The following is a 21,018-nucleotide window of genomic DNA, read 5'->3' on the forward strand; positions in this document are numbered from 1 at the left end:
CTTATAGCATTTTTAAAAAAATTAAGGGTAAATATAAAATAAATCTATAATAAACGCGTTATTATATATAAATCACTATTTCAATTTTTAAATCCTAAAATTGCCTACTTAAGTTTTTTTTTTTTTTTTTCAAAATTTAATTGGATCTTATAATTTTTAATAAATAAATATTATTTTAGTTTTTTGATATGCCAAAAAATGCTGACGTGACTTATTGGGCATCACTTAATTGGACGGAAAATACATGGAAGGACCCAATTAAAAATGACAAAAAACAAAAAAAAAACATTAAGCAGCCAATTTCAAGATATAAAATTTGAAAGAGTGATATGTAATGATGGCACGTGTACTCAAAGGTTCAAGTTTCACAAACCATCATCTGTCCATCATCAAGACACGTGACCTCTTCTATGCCTCATGAAAGAAGCGAAAGGTTAAGAGTTAATATATTTTTTATATATTTGGTTCATTTTATCTTATAAATCAATCATTAAATTTATTAATTTATGTGAATTTCATATAAATTAATAATGAATTTTACAAATCTAATAATTGATCTATTAAAATTATAAAAAAATATGAGCCAAATAAAACAAATTATTGGCTTCTAATATTTCTCCTCAACTTCATGTACTCCAAAGAAATGGGAACTTGAAAAGCAAATCCACCATCTTTATAAAAAGCATGGCACGTACACCTCATGCTCCATTATCACACTATCAAGCGAGCCACGTGTATATGTAATGATTGTAACATGGCACTTCAGGTGGCGGAGCTTCCCTATCTACCTTTTTCTTTTTTTTTTTCTTTTTTTTTTTTTTTATAAAAAAATAATAATAATTAAAAAAAAAAAAAGAAAAAGAAAAAAGAATGAGCTTAAATTTTCATTAATTAAAAAATTTTCTAGATATGATAAGAAGACACTTGAGAAATAAGTTTACTTCACCGATCATCGCCAGCTAAAATCTATATATTTAAACTAAAATACATAACAAAGAAAAAAGTTGGTACACACCGTTAAACACTAGAAATAGATATTCTTTTGAAGAATAATCTCCAAAAAAAAAAAATTAAAAAATTAGCTATTCCTTTCCTACGTGAATCACACATCGCTCCAAAATTTACTCAAAAACCCTCTATTGTCCAAATCAAATTAATAGTTTATTCCATTCTACGCAAGTCTTGGGGATATGCATCTTATATTAATCATTCTTTAAAGATAGGGTGGGTATTATCAATACGCAATTAGACTTTGTGAGAAATGCATGTGTGAGGATGATACTCCATAACTCCATTGTCATGGGCCATGAAGCTAGGAAAAATTTCCAGCCGCCATTAACTGGGAAGCTGGAAATTGATTATTAAGCATTGGATGGCAACAAGCTGATTTAAAGCTTATCAGATATTGTCACGTAAGTTTTGTAGAATATTAATGAAATATTTGTATGGTACATATATAGTATTACTCTTATCAAAATCATGTAAGAAATAGAAATTTAAAGATAAGGTGAATATTATCAATACGCAATTAGACTTTGTGAGAAATGCATGTGTGAGGATGATACTCCATAACTCCATTGTCATGGGCCATGAAGCTAGGAAAAATTTCCAGCCGCCATTAACTGGGAAGCTGGAAATTGATTATTAAGCATTGGATGGCAACAAGCTGATTTAAAGCTTATCAGATATTGTCACGTAAGTTTTGTAGAATATTAATGAAATATTTGTATGGTACATAGTATTACTCTTATCAAAATCATGTAAGAAATAGAAATTTAAAGATAAGGTGAATATTATCAATACGCAATTAGACTTTGTGAGAAATGCATGTGTGAGGATGATACTCCATAACTCCATTGTCATGGGCCATGAAGCTAGGAAAAATTTCCCGCCGCCATTAAATGGGAAGCTGGAAATTGATTATTAAGCATTGGATGGCAACAGGCTGATTTAAAGCCTATCAAATATTGTCACGTAAGTTTTATAGAATATTAATGAAATATTTGTATGGTACGTAGTGTTACTCTTATCAAAATCATGTAAGAAATGGAAACACTACCAAAATCATGTAAGAAATGGAAATTTCCAGGAAATGGTTCAGGCATGACTCAAAAGGCTGGTGATGAGAAGGATAGGAGTGATTGATGGTGGCTTAGAAGCGTCGAGGTCGCCGAGGAAAGTTATTTCCATTTAGTCTTTCTTCCACAGAAATGTCGACACCATGGCTTCATTGATTTCATCATTCTGTTAACAGTCTGCATTTCTTTGTTTCCTAATTAGTTTTTTTTTTTTTTTTTTTGGGTGGCTATTATAATCAAGTGAGGAATCAAAATTGTGATAAAATTAAGGGAGGGAATTTCTAATTTTTGAGGGTCAAAAAAAAAAAAATATATATATATATATATATTTTAAAGGATTTTTTTAAATTTTGAAGAGTTGAAACCCTCCAAGATAAACCAGGGTTCAACCCAGATTATAATTGTAATTTGGGGTTGTTTTTGTTGTGCGAAAGGTCGCGAATCTCTCACACAGTCAATTAAGCGGAACAAACGTGATATAGTGTTTAAAGAAAAATAAACAAAATAGTGCTTAATAACAAGAAGAATACAAGATTTATGTAGTTCGGCAACTTGCCTACATTCACGGTGCAACGGTAAAAAGATTTCACTTATTCAAAAAGAAAAGAAAAGGGAGACACAAAAGAGTGTTAAAACACTCACAAACCCAAATCCCCAAATACACCCAAGTATTCCTCACACTCAAAACAATACTGATTCTTCCTAATTTCTGCAGAGTAGTACAAATGTTTTTCAATCTCTACAGAAAACCAGCACATTCTCTCGACTTACTTCTTGAGTGAAACCGATGGATATTTATAACCATACTGTACAAGAAGTCAAAAAAACAATAACTACTCCTTTTGTTGACAAATGCGGCTTGCTCCTTTTGTTGACAAATGAAGAAAAAAAGGAGGAGTTAATCCAGCTGCTTCTGCTAAGTACGACTACAACTCTTAGGTGTAGAGACTTCATTGTTGGAGAAGCCTTCATACGGTGTATTTGGAGATAAGGAGCATGACAAGTTTGATAAAGAGACTAAGTCTTTCCTTTTTTACTACTATGAGCCAATTTTTCAACAGTTTTTATTAGGAGTACTATAATATCTTTAATGGAATATTCCACACAAAGTTAGAACATTGCAAAACAACCCAATTTGCTTATAAAGTTAATTATCTGTCTAAAATTTGTCAATTAGCTGTCTTTTCACTTGAAGCATCAAAATGAAATATTAGTCCTTTTTTTTTTTTTTTTTTGGGTTCCTGAGTGCAGGATAATAATAATTAATCACTACTTGGCTGGATGCCATGTGTTATTGATGGATAAATCATTTTTTTAAGACAATTTGGGCTAGGATACCGCATGAAGGAAAACCTTCAGGACCGTAAATGCTAATAAATGATAAAAGCTACTCTTTTTTTTTTTACAAAGGTACAAAAGCACCCCTCTTTTAAAAAGTTGCAAAGAGAAATATTATATATTATGCCACATCCCACCTCTATTTTATTTGGCTGTTGCAGTAGTGCTTATAAATTTTTTTTTATCTTTTTTAACAATGGCTAATCAACTTTTTGATTTTTTTTAATAATCAACTTTTTGATTTTTTTTAATAAGAACCGAAGAATATTGTTATATCAGTTTATGAAATGAGAGTGTAAGTATATAGCATTACTCATTACAAAATAATATTGTCAAAAACTGTACTTTTATTCCATCATTATCTTATCTTGTTGATGTACCTATATCAATCACTACTTGAATTTTGCTGATAACAGATAGTAGTAGGATAAAAATATGCTTAAAAAAAATAATAAATTAAAAATGAGATAAAATTAAGAGTAGAAATGTAGAATAGTGTTTCTGTGATATTGTTTTTGTTTATGTAAGGTCAATATTTTTTTTATATTTGATTCATTTCATCTTACAAATTAACTATTAAATTTACGGACTTATATAAACTCTGCATAAATTAATGATAAACTTTTCAAAATCTAACGGTTAATCTATTGACCAAATATAAAAAATATATTTACCTTATAATATTTTTTTAATAATAATATTGACACAAGACGTGCACACTTCTTGGGTGCAAGGGTTTTACCCTCCGCACGCCAACCCCAAGCCACCACGTCTCCAGTCCGATTAAGGAAAGCTGAGTAGTCCGAACCCCCTTGTGAGCCACACGCCCTAGTGAAATCTTTGACACCGACACTCTATAGTCGCCACTTGGCGGGACCGACGGCTATGATCTCTTTCCCCACGCAGTAAAAATCAATCAAACAATAAAGAATCTTTTCTTCTTTTCCTAGAGTACCGTACAGAATCACGAGGCAAGATATCATTCCCTATTTATTTATTTGCAATTAATAATTGGGGGATCCTCTTGAACCATTAAAGGTCTATGACTCAGAAAAAAGAAAAAAAGAAAAGAAAAGAAAAGAAAATAGGCCTATAATTCCGTGCTGATACTTGTGGTACTATGCATGACGTATATATATTCTTTACAAAATTATATTTAGATAAAGAAAAGTTTAAAATCAAATTTAGACTTTAGTTGATTTTTTTTTTTTTTTTAAATAGTCTTTAGTTTTTTACATTATTTACTTTAATTTACTGCCTAATTAATTAACAATAAACTATCTCATTCATGAAAGAAAAAAAAAATGCTAGGTTAGGTCAATTATGAATTAATGTCACACATCATATGTTAATTGTATGTGTTATGTGGAAAATTATTTTAAAATTATTAATATATCCTAATTAAAACAATTAAAAACAAAAAATTTTTTTCTTAAAAGAGGGGTAAGGGGTAACCTACCACTACGAGATGCTAATGAATTAGACAGTAAGGTGATAGAATGGCCTATTTAAAATCGAGATATGATATTTAGTATTCTCCGAGCATTTTTTTAGCAGTCCTGTGGCATATTCATTCCGCTCTTAAAATAATCATAATTAAAAAATATATATATTAAGGTGAATTAAACATGTAACGTCAACTAAAAATTTCAAGAGAATGCTAAATAGCATTTCTCGTTAAAAAAATTAGAAGAAGCTTGAGGACTAATGACTAAATTTGATTTTTTTTTTTTTTTAACAAAAAAAAAATAGAAAAGAAAAAGGAAAAGTGCGCATGAACTGCGGTATCCATGTGGTGTCAGCATCACATGTGTTTTTCTCGCATTTTGTTTTTTTTTTTTCCAAAAAGAAATTGTATAACCTCGAAATGAAGACATCCGTGAGGACCATGAAGACATACATACTCTGAAAAGAGACATGATTAAGAAAATCAGAGAGATGCATGAGACTGTTATGATTCTGGTCCCCATTTAAAATTCTAACATTTTTATTTTTAAATTTTTTTCCATTCAAGAACTGAGAGGGATAGAGATTGGCCGACAATGATTGTGGCGATGAGGATAGTTTTTGGGCTATTTATAAAGATATTCACGCACCCACTATTTGTAAAGCGTCAGTAGCTCTTTGTCATCACCCTAAAAGAGCCACGTGCGTCCTTCCCATTTTAAAGGTTTTATCCTCTTTAACTGGACCTACTTCTCATTTTTATTTATTTATTTTTTAACTCGTCCTCTGAATCTGTTATGATTTCATGAATATTTTTCAATTTCGATTCTGTTTTTTTCTTCTTCAATGTTCTAGGTACTTATCTGAATTGGGTTTGTCACTGTTTTTTGTCATTTTTGATATAAAGGTTCTGTTATTCATGCACGGGATTCCCTTTGTTGTTAGTTCTTAGCTAGGGAATTCCGTTCGTTTTCTCTACTGGGGTTCTTTAAAATATGGAGTTGGTCATTATGGATATCTCCTTGGAGGTTGTCAATGTAGCATTTGTGATAGCTTTTCTGACATGGGTTTTGCTACAAGTTTGGAGACAAAGGAGGGACAGTGGGGATATAAATTTGGAACTGAGACCAACGAGTGGATATGGAAGAGTTTTCACTACAATTACTGTTCTTTCTAATGTCATAATCTCAATTTCGTACCTTGCTTTTGGCTTGTTCGAATATTGGAATCATAGGAAGATCGCTCGTAAATATGTCTTCTTAGTCATCACTTGGGTTTTAGCAACTTTACTTACAATCTATGCTAAGAAAAGAACTCTTGGAGAAGACAAAAGGTGGCCATTAGTCCTCATTCTCTGGTGGGTTTTCTCCTGCGTTTTTGATTCACTTTCTCTCTCCATTTATGCTATCACCCTTTTGAAACCAATGGATTTGCCGACTTTTTTGCCAGAGCCTAACATAGTTGATTTTACTTCACTTCCTTTGGCTATAGTGCTTTGTTTCAGTGCTTCTTTACCTAGTAGTAGTTGTACCAGATTAAAACACAATGACATAGTAGAAGAACCTTTACTTCAAAAGGAAAATGGAAGTTCCTCTGATGGGTTCACCAATGCTGGGATTTGGAGCCAAGTTACCTTCCTGTGGCTAAATCCTATTTTAAAAAGAGGTCAAGTTCAAAAACTTGAACTGCCTCATATCCCTTCAGTTCCTCAATCTGAAACAGCAGAAGATGCTTCCTTGTTGCTGGAAGAATCGCTTAGAAAGCAGAAATTCGGAGATTCTTCACTGCCTAAAGCCATAGCCTATGCCATATGGAAATCCCTACTTAAAAATGCAGCTTTTGCAGGTACCGGCCAGTTTCTTCTTGTAATCTTGTTTGTATTTTCCATTCCACAGATTTTATATGCTTTTGTTCTCATCTTGTTTTGGTAGGAGTCAACACAATTGCGTCCTACATGGGTCCTCTCCTGATCTCAAATTTTGTGAATTTCTTGTCTGGGAATGATTCAAGCATCTTCTATGGTTTGAATCTTGCATTCTTTCTCTTCTTCGCAAAGACAGTGGAGTCAGTAACTCAAAGACAATGGTATTTTGGTGCTCAGCGCATTGGTATACGAGTGCGGGCAGCTCTAATGGTATTGATTTACAACAAGTCACTATCAATTAAGTATGGTGGTTTAAGCAATGGTAAAATAATAAATTTAATCAACGTGGATGCCGAAAGAATTGGAGACTTCTGCTGGTACATTCATGGAGTTTGGTTGCTTCCGGTCCAGGTAATTCTGGCCCTTATCATTCTTTACACGAATCTTGGTGCTGCCCCCTCCATTGCTGCTCTTTTTGCCACCATTTTGGTTATGTTATGCAACACACCTTTGGCCAATATTCAAGAAAGGCTTCATTCCAAGATCATGGAAGCTAAAGATTCAAGAATCAAAGTGACTTCAGAGATTTTGAAGAGCATGAGAGTTTTGAAGCTGCACTCATGGGAATCCACATTCTTGAAGAAGCTCCTTCATCTTAGGGAAATTGAGAGAAGTTGGCTGAAGAAATACCTCTATACTTGCTCAGCAGTGGCCTTTCTCTTTTGGGCTTCACCAACTTTTGTTTCAGTTGTCACTTTTGGGGTATGCATTGCATTGAACACACCATTAACAGCAGGTACAGTCCTCTCAGCTTTAGCCACTTTTCGAATTCTACAAGAACCTATCTACAACCTACCTGAGCTTATATCCATGATTGCTCAAACAAAAGTCTCAGTTGATCGTATCCAAAATTTTATTGGCGAAGAAGATCAAAAGAAGTTGCTAAATTATCATACTTCAATCGAGTCCAATATTGCGATTGAATTTGAGCCAGGAGAATACACTTGGGAAACGGTTGATGAAAAATCAAAGAGGCCTACAATCAAAATAATGGAGAAGATGAATATAATGAAAGGTTATAAGGTTGCAATTTGTGGTCCAGTTGGGTCAGGAAAATCAAGCCTACTCTCCAGTATACTTGGTGAACTTCCTAGGATTTCTGGGGCAGGAATAAAGATTTATGGATCAAAAGCCTATGTGCCCCAGAGTGCTTGGATTCAAACTGGTACTATTAGGGAGAATGTGTTGTTTGGCAAGGAAATGAATAAGGCCTTTTATAAGGACATACTGGAAGCCTGTGCTTTGGAACAGGATATTAAGATGTGGCTAGGCGGAGATTTGAGCGTAGTTGGAGAGAGGGGGTTGAACTTAAGTGGTGGACAAAAGCAGAGGATTCAACTGGCAAGAGCTGTCTACAGTGATGCTGATGTTTATTTCCTGGATGATCCTTTCAGTGCTGTTGATGCACATACTGGAACCTATTTGTTCAAGGCAAGTTACATTTTATCTTTGAGTCAAAACATGTTTTTTGTTGGTCATGCACTAATCACCATGAGATGGATTTCAATAACAGTTAAAAATATCTTTGCAGAATTGTCTCATGCAACTCTTATCCAATAAGACTGTGGTCTATGCTACCCATCAAGTGGAATTTCTAGATGCTGCGGACATCGTTCTGGTAAGTTATTTGAATTATTTTATTGTCCATATCCCCTAAGAAATTAAGAACATTATCCTCTCAACCAATTTATCTCTTGCTGTTAATAGGTGATGAATGATGGAAGAATAGTGCAGTCCGGAAAGTATGAAGATCTGATTGCAGATCCTAGGAGTGAACTTGTTAGACAAATGGATGCTCATAGAAAATCACTGAACCATGTTAACTCATACAAACATGATAACTCCTTAACCAGTAGACCCTCTCCTATAAATCAGATAGAAGTTGCAGAAGAAAATTTTGAAGAGCCCATCAAGAATGAGAAACTTACGGTGAGATCTCAAGAAGAAGAAACAGAAACTGGTAGAGTGAAATGGAGTGTTTACTCAACCTTTGTCACTTGCGCTTACAAAGGAGCTCTAGTTCCCGTTATCCTTCTCTGTCAAGTTCTCTTTCAGGGACTACAGATGGGCAGCAATTACTGGATGGCATGGGCAACAGAGGTAGAAGGCAAGGTCAATAGAAAGCAGTTGATAGGGATATTTGTTCTGCTGTCTGGAGGGAGCTCAATCTTCATATTGGGAAGGGCAGTTTTGATGTCATCTGTTGCTGTTGAGACTGCCCAGCGTCTCTTCTGTGGAATGATCACATCAGTTTTCCGAGCACCCATTTCCTTTTTTGACTCCACGCCTTCAAGTCGAATCCTTAGTAGGGTCTGTTTTTTGTTTATTTCAAATCAGAAGTTTTAATTTGTTTGAAGTTTGTATGAAACTCCAGAATAACTTTCCTTTCTTTTTTTTTTTCTTCTCTTTTTTCCCAATAATTGCAGTCTTCTACAGATCAAAGCACAGTAGACACAGACATTCCCTACAGATTAGCTGGATTGGTATTTGCACTTATTCAGTTATTAAGTATCATCATCCTTATGTCCCAGGTGGCGTGGCAGGTCTTCCCTCTCTTCCTTGCCATTCTTGCAATCTCCATATGGTATCAGGCAAGAACAAATCCTGCTTTAAATTTTTTATGATGCTTTTTAACGGCTGGATATGTTCAGAACGTAAATCTGCAGTGGCATCGTGCTGCATGTAGTGCACAAGGAATAGAATATATTTGTAGTATCTAAATATAATTAAACATCTATGCTGCATGCATAATTTTCTTTCAATCTTTGAAATTCATATTTCTTAGTGGTCATATGTTGTATGCACAATGGATAAAACTTGTGTGTTTATTTCAACTTCTCTGCAGGCTTATTACATTACTACTGCCAGAGAACTAGCCCGAATGGTTGGAATTCATAAGGCTCCAATCCTCCACCACTTTTCAGAATCTGTCTCTGGGGCAGCAACAATTCATTGTTTCAATCAGGAAGATCGCTTCCTGACCAAAATTATGAGCCTGATCAATGATTATTCTCGGGTAGCCTTTTACAATTCTGCCACAATGGAATGGCTGTGCGTTCGGATCAACTTACTCTTCAACCTGGTGTTCTTCCTTGTTCTGATCATCTTGGTGAGCCTGCCTAGGTCAGCCGTCAACCCCAGTAAGTTCTTCCTGTCCCTCCTTTTCTTACCTTCTTCTTCTTCTTCTTCTTACTATATTTGCCACAGTTTGAAATTGCTTCAACTCACTCCATTCAATGTCAATGCTGAACTAATGCACTGGTTAATCTACCTCAGGCTTGGCAGGACTGGCAGCTACCTATGGTCTGAACCTAAATGTTCTTCAAGCATGGGTTATATGGAATCTGTGCAATGTTGAGAACAAAATGATATCAGTTGAGAGAATTCTTCAATTTACTAAAATACCAAGCGAAGCGCCTCTAGTGATTGAAGACTGTAGGCCAAAGCCTGAATGGCCAACAGATGGAAGAATAGAGCTTGAAAACCTTCAAGTTCAGTATAATCCTGCTCTCCCTGTGGTTCTCAAAGGGATCACTTGCACCTTCCCAGGAGAGAAGAAAATTGGAGTTGTGGGCAGGACAGGAAGTGGAAAGTCGACTTTAATTCAAGCTCTCTTCAGGGTGGTGGAGCCGTCGGGAGGACGCATTCTTATCGATGGAGTTGACATTTGCAAGATAGGATTACGGGATTTAAGGTCTAGGTTGGGTATAATACCACAAGACCCAACTTTGTTTCAAGGAACCATGAGAAGTAATCTTGATCCTATACAACAGCACTCGGATCAAGAAATTTGGGAGGTTAGAATTAGAAAACACTTTTTTGAAAGAAATGTTTGAAACTTTTTTTTTTTTTTTTTTTCACTAACATCACTTAATGCATCAGGTTCTCAGTAAGTGTCATCTAGCGGAGATAGTTAAACAAGATCAAAGGCTTCTTGATGCACCAGGTATAACAACTAGTAAATAAAATGATGCAAAGTAGCTCCTTGTTTCTTTCAAAAGTCATTTGTCTTTTTATTAATTTTTTTTTTTGGTTGTGGAATCTGGGCAATGATGCAGTTGCTGAAGATGGAGGAAATTGGAGCGTAGGACAGAGGCAGCTTGTTTGCCTGGCCAGGGTGCTCCTCAAGAAGAGAAAAATTCTGGTGTTGGATGAGGCTACTGCTTCGATTGATTCTGCAACTGATAGTTTAATTCAACAAACAATAAGAGATGAGACAAAGGGATGCACTGTCATCACTGTGGCTCATCGTATACCAACTGTTATCGACAATGAATTGGTTCTAGTTCTTGATGAAGGTATGCTCAGAAACCCAATAAAATTTAAGTTCATTCACTTCCTGGGCTCTAAGATAAATAAAATTTAATTAGGTACTTTAATAATAGCAAGCATACAAGTAGATCACAAATATATGTACCTTCAAATGCGAGTGCAATTGCTTTGGTGGTAGATCTGCCTTGAATTCAATACAAAATTCTGACTTAAGACAGCAATTCTAAGAATAAATTGACAAGGTATGAAAACATAATCCTAATGCAAACAGGAACTAGTACAGATTCTAATTTACTTTCATTGCAAAGATACAAACTTGGGTTTAAATAGGAAGAACATAAGTTAGTATTGGCTAATGTGGATTACATGTATCAATTGTGAACTTATTTGAGCTGATATTTTGCTTAATACAGGCAAGGTTGCAGAGTATGACTCCCCAGCTCAGTTACTCGAGGATAATTCATCTTCATTCTCAAAGTTGGTGACTGAGTTCTTGAGGAGATCATCCAAGAATAACTATGATAGGAATCTGTCTTGAGGAAGGGTAGAGATTATATACGATGAAGACTGCAGCAATGCCCTTGCACGCCAGATGGTGAATCATGACAATCTAGCGTATACAAATGCCCCAAGGAGCTAAAATGAGACTGACAACAACAGCTCTCACAATTGACACCTTCAACTTCAAAATTCATGACTTGCAAACAAAGGGACAACTATTTGGGTTGGCAACAACATTGCCCAAATAATCAAATATATGTTCACTTCAAAAAAAAAATCAAATATTGTTACCACATAGTTGATGCTAATGCAACTGCATATTTGACCAATATTGCTGACAACTGTAACTGCCCTCAATAACTTCTTTGAACCGAAAGAACCTATGGTGGAGTGGTTTAATAAAATTTACCTCTAAAGTATTTCATCCATCTTTTTATGTGGAAACTTGATGAAATTCTAATTGTCACATTTTTCACATTGCAGAAGCAACAGGAATGGTATCCAATTTCTGTAAATTCTGGAAAAACGAAATCCGTTTTCCATGTCCATATACCCCAACTCTTCTTTTGTCATGGTTATAAAATGCTTTGTGCACTTGCAACCATTTGGTAATTGTTTTGTTCGTGTTCTTTTGCGTGGATGTTGTATTTCTCCCTTTCCCCATTTTCCCTTGTAATTGTTCAGAGGAAAAAAAAAAACATTTGGTAATTGAAAAGGATTCTCAAACCTTTGCCTGCTTGTAGTAAAAAGACTAAGTTGATGTTATCGATTAAATGATGAGTTTATTGGATTAGGAAAAAAAAAAAAAAATTAAAATGATGAGTACTTGTAGGGATATTACAACTTTTATTGTAAGTTTATTATAAACTTAACGTGATAATTCATAATTGGAAAAATAATTAGCACTGTCACTATTCACTCTTAACAAAGATATAAAAGCTTAATCATTTCACCAATTATGGCCTACCACATCAAGTTTGTAAAGGAATCATAGTAAATAGTGTAGCATACCAAGCATTTTCCTTAATTGACAAATGCATCAATGAGTCCATTTTTTTCTTTTGTAGGAAGTGTTACAACAGATGAAATATTAAAATAGAATAACCAAGTCCGAATACAGTCGAAAGCTTTCCTCCTTTTTTTTTATTTAATTCATATTTTATTTTTGTAAAGACCGAGAGAAAGCGTAAGTCATATATCTGCTATCACTCCAAAAAGATTAATCAAGTTACAATTAGAGCTCTCTAAAATTATTTATAAAACAAACTTAACAATCATGAATATTTTTTAATCCACCCACTTCACGTTTTCAATTCATTTTCCCAATGTGACACTAATTTTTTGGTGTGTCACAATTTTTCTCTTGTTATTTGGGTACAACACATGCAAATGACAAAAGCTTTATGTGCATTTGAACAAGAAAGACGAGAGCCAAGCACTCATCGACCAAAAACAAAAAGGAAGAACAAGAAAAAAGATGAGGTTCAGTGTGCAAATATAGACTTTATTATTATTCAATGGTCAAAATCATGAACCAAAAACAAGGCAACCTGTCGTACACAATTGTCTCATGTCTCCTTTTAGAAAACAAATCTTATGTCCTTTTCTCCCATTCAATCAGTTAAACAGACAAACGCCATTTTCAAAAGTCAAATTTCTAATAAGGTGGAGAAATCTAAGCATTCGATTCAGTTTGGATCAGAGAAGAACTTGTTGATGGATGGCATGATCTGAGGTGGTCTGTTGCGGACAAACTTCCTGAGGCCATGTTCTGCGTATTTCTCACCCTCTTCAAAGTTCTCAAGCACTCCTGCGATTCTGTTCTCTTTGGTAACCCTGACAGCACATTCAAATTGGATTTGTAAGCTACTGAGGACACTTTTTTCTTTCCCACAACCTATGTCAAAAAAATATCTGCAGTCCAATATATCTCAGAAAAGAGGAAATCACAGGAATGCAAATGGCAGCATTGTATGTATCATCATAGAAATATATGGTGCTTATATATGCAGGCGTCAGATCAAAGTTTATTTTGATCGTATCAGCAAAGATGTTATGATATATTTATTGATCTGCATGGACAGAGATAGAAGTTTGCATAATTATGTTAGAATATAAATTAAATAATTAAATTCATCACTTCCTACAAGATGTTGAAGTAAGGGATTCCAATCAGTTACAAAGAATTCACAGGACTTGGTGCATTTAGGTTGGCAATTTAATTTTAGCTTAAATACTAGCAAAAACCAAATTAGATTTGGAACAGAGAATATATAGCATAAAACAGATATACCTCACTTCAGGGTTGGTGCAGATATTCTTTTAGCTTAAATACTAGCAAAAACCAAATTAGATTTGGAACAGAGAATATATAGCATAAAACAGATATACCTCACTTCAGGGTTGGTGCAGATATTCCTTATAAGTTGCATGCCACAAATGCCAACAGCTACACCAACTGCTGCAAAGAGTGGATACACCTATACAAATGGGGAAAATTTAAGAACACATTAACATTTAAAGAACCTTATTCTGAAAACCAGGACTTGCAGTTGCATGGTAGTGAAAAAATTAGCACAATGGTCAATCTTCCAGAATAAGCAGAGACTGAAAAATGGCCTAGTTAATATACTATAAGACACCTATTTTCCTTGAACTAAACCCTAGGAATTTGTATCAAACAAAGTCTAAAACTTGCCAAACACTTTGGCAAGACTGGAAAAAAATTAATTTGCAGATTTATCTCACAAGATGACAATAGGAAAAATTCTGAGGTTAATCAACAGGGTATTGCTTTCTCAGTCTCAATAGTTGTGCACAATACACATATATGAGTCTAGCAAATGAGTGGTACTAATGTTTGATTTATGCTATGTTGCAGTGTTGAATGACATGACTTAAAATGTCATCCAGAGAAGCAAGGAAATCTTCAATTATGAGATCCCAACAAGTTTCTGCCCAAACAAATTACTCACATTGTGATAGAGCCTATATGGGACCACTTGCCCAAATAAATTTTGGATAGTCCGGCTACTAATTCGGGCAAATAGATCCCATACGGGCTCTCCCACGTACGCTGCCCAAAATTGCTAGCAATTTGTGGATATCCCAATCTACTTACACATTCCTCCAATAACAAAAAGCTTTGGTTTAACATCAATGTCTTCAGTGTGTCTTAAAAAACTTATTACAGCTAGCGTCAGTGCAAACACCTGTCCTCCATGACCTTATAGTACAAGTGTTTGCATCCGGCCATGTCCTGTTAGCACATCAACCAGAAAATAAAAGCATAAAATAATAGTTGAACGAGTAAATCAATGAGAACCACATCCAATATCATCAAACGATCTGTATCATTCTTTGATTTAGTCTGTCCACTTCAACCTATACACGTACAGAATCATAGAATTTTCTGCAATATTGCAGCCACATAAGTCTCCCACTCAACTATGCTATCCAATATCAAACCCTGTTTGGCAGATAGAGGTCTCAAAATAAATTTTTCAGACAGTAAACGTCCTTATAGGGCTCACTTATCCCAGCAAGTCAGCTGGGGCAGGTGAGCCCTATAAGAGGGCTCTCATTTTCTTTGTTCGAATTACTAGCCATTCCAACATAAAATTGCTGAGAATTTGGTCTGATCCATTTGGTCCCCCATACACGATCCTTGCACATGCATCATGCATGCACTAAAATGAAAACGGAAGTTTCATTTCCTTGTTATCTTTTCCACTGCCCAGTTGCCTTTTTTTAATTAGCCAATTAGGCATACCCTTAAACGTATCATTCTATTGACGGTGTCTTAAAGGATTGTGTAAAATATCGTGAAATAAAAAATCAAGAAACAATCTTGATCTGGTCAATACATATATGAATCAATTACATACCAATCAATTTTTGGTAACAACTAATGCTGTGTTTTCCATGGCAATGTCCTAGCAATGAGCCCAAACAAACAAATCAAATCAGAGATATCATTGCGGACAAACATGCTTCATATCAAAGCCTTATCAAAACATTAGCATCTTTAAAGCCTGAATAAAGAAATAAAACAAAAGGGTCCATCCAGTTTTTGTTACAACTCCGCTATCTAAACGCACCTGCCACAAAGAAACAGAACACTAGCCAACCAACCCAGATCTCTGAACAACTAGTCACAGATCCAGAGATTCATATTATCATATATCATAACAATACAATAAAAGATGTCAGCTTTCTTTACCATATAAAAACCAAAATAACATAAAATAGCAAAGACAAAAAGTACCTCAGGCTTTAACCATCTGTTGACGGAAGAGGAAGCCATGGCCGAGTCGCACGAGAGACGAGAGAAGAGACCAACCCAGAAAGAAGGAACCCTTCTCCAAAAAGGAACAATCTTGCAAGCTATCTATCCGGCCTAGCTCTCTATATGCCAAGCCACGGTTTTGTGGGAGGAAGGTTTTAATGCAAAGTCCGAAAATATAGAAAGGGCGTTCGTGCGTACGTAAATGGAAAGGAATGAGTCAACAATGACGCGCGCTGACACGTGAAATGTGATGCACTCAGCCTCAGGATTTGGCGGGGGGGGGGGGGGGGGGGGGGGGGGGGTGAAGTTTCCTATATTTTTGGTGTCCGTGGCTCCCGAATGTTCTGTTTGAAAAGAATTGCAGTATTACCTGTAACATTAACATAGTTGCGTGCGCTGACCAATAACAGGCTGTGTATTAGGAACAAAAAGATCTCCAAGAATATTAAAAGTACAGCAACTACAAAAAATAAAAAAATAAAAAATAAAATAACACCCTCCTCCAATCATATGCTTACACATCTCAAAAATTGTAAAATAATTATAAAATAATTGTAGGTATAACATATAATGATGTGTGCTTTGTCCACGTACATTAAGAGTACCCAACAAAAAAAAAAAAAAAATTATAGATGATATTGTTGCCTAGGACCATGATTTGATCTCAAATTATGGATGCACGAGAAATTCACATGTTCCAAGTTCCATAAGTATGGGCACCAAGTAATTTTTTGTTGTATTTAGTTAAATTTGGAACCAAATAAATCAAATGGCATATTAAGTGATTATACCATGCATCATTGAAAATTATGCCAGCATTATGTACAATTAATTATGTCATATATGTATCATGGAAGAATACTTCTACATGATTAACAAAGTCTTAAGGCTTTTGATATGCAACTGACGAAGTTATATCTTCTACGGGTCTTCTACAATATTATAAGGAATATTTATAATTACGCCTTCAAATTTCATATAGACAAGCTTAAAAAAATCAAAATGCTTGGAAATTAACATCAAAGTGATGCATAAAATTTAATACACAACTAAAATTTAAATAAAAAGAGGAATCTTTTCGTCCAAAAGAAGAAAGTACACACTATACAATAGTAATTCCCTAACCAAAATCAAGAGAGTACCACTGACACCTCACAAAAGAGTAATCAAAATGAGAAAATGAGAAAGGCAGCAATACAGATATAAACTCATGAAGCAAATGATAATCTCTAAAGTTCAACTGCTCTATTTCTTCTTTTGTCTCTCGTGGCCATTTTTTCCCCATACCTTTGAAATATATCTGCCAAATCAAACAATCCTACCTCTCTCAATTTCTTTGACACCTCCTCAAACATAACAACACCCTCCTCATTTGAATAATAATGCAAAAACTTATTGTAATCAAATCTGGGCACCTCTAGTCCTCTCCTCATAATCCTCTCCACATACTTGGTGGCTTCTAAGGACTTACCTGCTTTCACCAAACCTCCAACAAAAATGGTTTCAAAATTCACAAGTGGGTCAGTTCCCTTCCTCCCTCTCCTCCCTAACTGCCCTTGCAATAGCATTATGTAGGTATGCATTGTGGGCTCACACCTTCTCTTTATCATCTCCCGAAACACTTGGGTTGCTTCCCTTGCCCTTCTTAACCTCAAAAGCCCCTTGATCAATCCATGGTACACACTTATATCCGGTTTCTCAATCCCTTCCCCAATCCTATAAGCCTCTCTAACTCTCCCTCTCGCTAAAAGCCCATAAATAAGTGATGCCAATGTCAAGTTATCAGCTTGAATCTCTCTGTCGCGCATTTCTTCAAACACCACATATGCTTGGGCAATCTTGCCCCTTCTACACATCCACTCAATCACAAGCCTGTAAGTTGAAAGACCCAAATCATTCATCCTCTTCGTCCTCATCATCTGAAACAGCTTTAGTGCCTCGTCGTACCGATTGATCTTGAAAAGGGTTTCCATCATTTTCTCAACCGCATTAATATCCGGCTCGAACCCTTCATCCACCATCAAGTTCCAAATTTTCGAAGCCTCAACTAAATCACCTACATCGCAGAAACCTTTTATCAAACACTTGTAAGTATCCCCACTTGGTCTTATGCATTCTTTCAACTTGGACACAACAAACTTGGCCTCCTCAACAAGACCATCCCCACACAAAGCTTCGACCGCCTTATTCAAAGTCTCCAAACTATACACACACCCACATGCATTCATCATGTGGAAAAACTCCACACACTTCTTTAACTCCCTTGCCGCCGCCAACGTCCTGAGCGCAATCCTAAAAGTCTTGTCGTTCACAAGACGACGTTGACCCATCTCTTGGAGAAGCTTGCATAAGAGGTCGATGTTCCTGGACTTGCCAACCACATTGAGAAGCTTGTTGAAGGAGACAGAGGTGTGGGTGAAACATGGGTTGACCTTTGTGTACTGAAAGAAGAGGTAAACGGGGCGCCATGATAGGGGGAACTTGTTGCAGACTTGGAGGAAGAACTCGTGGGTTAGGTGACCGTCAGAGTGGGAGAAGCGAGATTGGCAAGCGCGGAGCTTGGAGTGGAGGCGTGGCTCCGGGGAGTGTTGTTGCTGGTAGAGGATGGTGCAAACACGGAGGAGGTGGTCTGGGTTGACTGGTGAAATGGTGGTGGTGGGGTTGGAGAGTTGTGGTGGGTGAGTAAGGTTGGTGCTGAAGGGACGAACATGGTGGTGGTGATAGAGGAGGTTGATGATAGGTTTAGCGATCACTTCTATTCTGCATGACATAAATAAAAATGAGTATATCATGATTTGCAAGGTCCATAAATAGATTTTGCATAATTTTCATAAAAACATATATTTATCCTTAAAATGGGTACTGCATAATTCTAGTAAAAAACTATAATCATGTGGAAGCTTGTCATGATGTACAGTGATATAGGTATAGAAGTATGGTACTATTTCATGTTGTGCATTGCATAATGTGAGATTTAATCAAACAGATATCCCACCCATTTAGTGAATTCGAGCTTGCACCCATAGATGATTATAATATCATTTATTTTGAAATATTAAGAAAATATTTTAGTATCAACCTGGTAGTATTAAAGAATAGAACGCAGCTCTAGTCTTGAATATATTATATGTCAAACACTTAGTAATTCATAGAAATTCATCTATTAATTATTGCAAAATGGACCAAAATGAGTAACTATAACAATCTTATACTCCCTTCACTATCACTAGCACATCTACATGGTGTTGTGTTTGACCCAAAAAGCTCACGAAACATCTTTAATAATGCATTTTTTTCATAAGATGTGCTAAAATTTTTTTTTTTTCAGTGAAATTTACTACGAAAATTATGTTGATGTGGTTCAAATGTCATATATGAACAAGTATTACTTACTTATGGAACATTTCGCAAAACATCCCATTCCCATAGTTAAGATTATGCAAGCAAAAGTATAACCTGTAAATAATATAAAAGATAATATTAGCAAAACCTATCTGTATATCAAAACAACAATTTAAAATATCAGCGGTTCAATTCCATGTATAGCAAATGATAAACTATAACATCATTGAAAGTTTAGCATCCTCTTGGCATTCTTGAAGGCCTTCTGGTGGTCAGCGGAAGGATACTTCACCACTTTCACGACTCTACATACAGAAAGATACGGTTCTCAGTACAACGAAACCAAATATACAGGAAACTAAATCAAATACCAAACAGAAAACAAGATCTGTGTTATAATCTACAATCCAAAATGCAGCTAAAAAAGAATTGGAAACAGAAGCAGAAAGATCAGAGCCATCGAGTTCCGTAAAAGCTGGCAGAAACAAACCTTGGAAACAGAGAGGCTGATGCACGAGATGAAACCCTAGGGTAAACAAACACAATTTGAAAGTTATTTTTCACTCTCAACCAAAATAATTAAATAAAGAAACAAACACAAATTCCATTTTCAAATGCCATATTAGAATTCATTGGGGACGCCAATCACACTTTCAATATATACTTTTCTCGGTCACCAAACAGAGCGTACATATGCTACCACATTGATCTATCCCGCTACCGCATAAAAAGTTAAACATTGAGTAGTATAAACTATTTTCAATATTCATATTACTTATCAACGAAAAGTTGAACTATTTTGAAGTTTCTTATAGCCTTTACCTAACGCGAGAATTCAGTCGTAGGAAAGGAAAAGCTTCCTCCATTTAGTCATACAACTAACTTGCACAACATTTTCTTATGAGATGAATGCCGTGAAATAAAACTTCTTAAACTCTCAAAGCACCCACACCCCCTTACATTTTTCTCTAACTTCCTCTAAAAGGATTTTGGAATCACAAAATTAGAACCAAACCCATGATCGGTTACCCAAAGAAAAACAAAATTAGAACCAACCACCAATTCTTACTATAATCGGTCCTAACAAGAGAACCCATCAAGATTTCAGCCCAACAAAAACTATACCCATTCAGCCTACCTCAAATGTCAGGTTAGGGTGGTGTTCGGCCTGCCGGTTTTTGGATGGTGGGCGTGGCCGGTGGTGGCTCGGTTGTTGTCGGTGGTGGAAGTGGCCGGTGGTGGTGCGCGGGTGTCGTTCGGTGGGCGTCACGTACAAAGTCTACGGGAATACTTCCCGGTGAAAGCAAAGCTGCTGGTACTACAGGTGGCGTGGTGGGTGGGCGCCGCCGGTGCGTTCCGTGGCGGTGGTGGGCGGAGGCGGAAGGTGAGGGGGCGGGAAGATCAGCGTGGCCCGCGTGGGAAAATTTTAGGGAAATTGGAGGAAGTGAAAATGAAAAAGGCTGAAAGCCTGAAACCAAAACCAAATCTTTTGTTTTTCTTTCTTTCTTTTTTTCCAACCGTCGTTTAAGTTTACCACGCCAGCTCAGCACATCTTTTTAGCAGCCGCCCAGAGGCCAGAGATCTCTCGACTGAGTCCAAACTGTCCACTCTATTGTTTGCTGCGAGTATTGCCTTGCCTGGTACTTGCTACGTAAAATTTCTTCTTGTCTGATGTTTCAGATTACGTTAAAAGTTTCTACTTTTGTTGGGTAATCACTCTGCAGACCACAACCAAAAAAATCCAAAACTTCTTGAAATTGGCCACCTTTTATATGCTTGGTATTTTCCCTAATTAGTTCTGATTTAAGTGCATAAATTTCTTTGCTGGT

At 35.9% G+C, this 21,018-nt stretch overlaps 3 protein-coding genes across 3 annotated transcripts; 1 reads left to right on the forward strand and 2 right to left on the reverse strand.

Moving 5' to 3' along the window:
• The first annotated feature begins 5,682 nt into the window (after positions 1-5,682).
• LOC132179728 (putative ABC transporter C family member 15) lies at positions 5,683-12,139 on the forward strand. The gene is made up of 10 exons (XM_059592492.2): positions 5,683-6,707; positions 6,794-8,217; positions 8,318-8,404; positions 8,494-9,096; positions 9,213-9,377; positions 9,632-9,926; positions 10,063-10,583; positions 10,669-10,732; positions 10,845-11,084; positions 11,472-12,139. The coding sequence occupies exons 1-10, from the start codon at positions 5,858-5,860 to the stop codon at positions 11,594-11,596; spliced, it is 4,374 nt and encodes a 1,457-aa protein (XP_059448475.2). The 5' UTR covers positions 5,683-5,857; the 3' UTR covers positions 11,597-12,139.
• A 903-nt stretch (positions 12,140-13,042) lies between these two features.
• On the reverse strand, positions 13,043-16,126 carry LOC132177523 (uncharacterized). Its single transcript, XM_059589887.2, has 3 exons — positions 15,827-16,126; positions 13,951-14,039; positions 13,043-13,395 (listed from the first exon to the last, which is right to left on the reverse strand). Exons 1-3 carry the CDS (start codon positions 15,863-15,865, stop codon positions 13,248-13,250), a joined length of 276 nt encoding a protein of 91 aa, XP_059445870.1. The 5' UTR covers positions 15,866-16,126; the 3' UTR covers positions 13,043-13,247.
• Positions 16,127-16,872: 746 nt separating this feature from the next.
• Positions 16,873-20,724, reverse strand: LOC132177522 (Pentatricopeptide repeat (PPR) superfamily protein). Its single transcript, XM_059589886.2, has 5 exons — positions 20,328-20,724; positions 19,680-19,715; positions 19,412-19,494; positions 19,241-19,303; positions 16,873-18,607 (listed from the first exon to the last, which is right to left on the reverse strand). The coding sequence occupies exons 3-5, from the start codon at positions 19,414-19,416 to the stop codon at positions 17,077-17,079; spliced, it is 1,599 nt and encodes a 532-aa protein (XP_059445869.2). The 5' UTR covers positions 19,417-19,494; positions 19,680-19,715; positions 20,328-20,724; the 3' UTR covers positions 16,873-17,076.
• Positions 20,725-21,018: the final 294 nt, after the last annotated feature.

This window comes from Corylus avellana, chromosome 4, assembly GCF_965113065.1.
Source record: "Corylus avellana chromosome 4, dhCorAvel1.hap1.2, whole genome shotgun sequence".
NCBI lineage: Eukaryota > Viridiplantae > Streptophyta > Magnoliopsida > Fagales > Betulaceae > Corylus > Corylus avellana.

Bases quoted from the DNA above. Each gene is read 5' to 3' on its own strand.
- LOC132177522 (XM_059589886.2), bottom strand. The intron at 18,608-19,240 runs GTAAGTAATACT...TATGTCATGCAG, and splicing joins TTTTGCGAAATGTTCCATAA to AATAGAAGTGATCGCTAAAC.
- LOC132179728 (XM_059592492.2), top strand. From the start codon at position 5,858: ATGGAGTTGGTCATTATGGATATCTCCTTGGAGGTTGTCAATGTAGCA. The intron at 10,584-10,668 runs GTTAGAATTAGA...TTAATGCATCAG, and splicing joins CGGATCAAGAAATTTGGGAG to GTTCTCAGTAAGTGTCATCT. The intron at 11,085-11,471 runs GTATGCTCAGAA...TGCTTAATACAG, and splicing joins GGTTCTAGTTCTTGATGAAG to GCAAGGTTGCAGAGTATGAC.
- LOC132177523 (XM_059589887.2), bottom strand. From the start codon at position 15,865: ATGGCTTCCTCTTCCGTCAACAGATGGTTAAAGCCTGAG. The intron at 14,040-15,826 runs GTACTTTTTGTC...CCATTTGTATAG, and splicing joins ACAGATGGTTAAAGCCTGAG to GTGTATCCACTCTTTGCAGC. The intron at 13,396-13,950 runs GTATATCTGTTT...ATGTGCTGTCAG, and splicing joins TGCACCAACCCTGAAGTGAG to GGTTACCAAAGAGAACAGAA.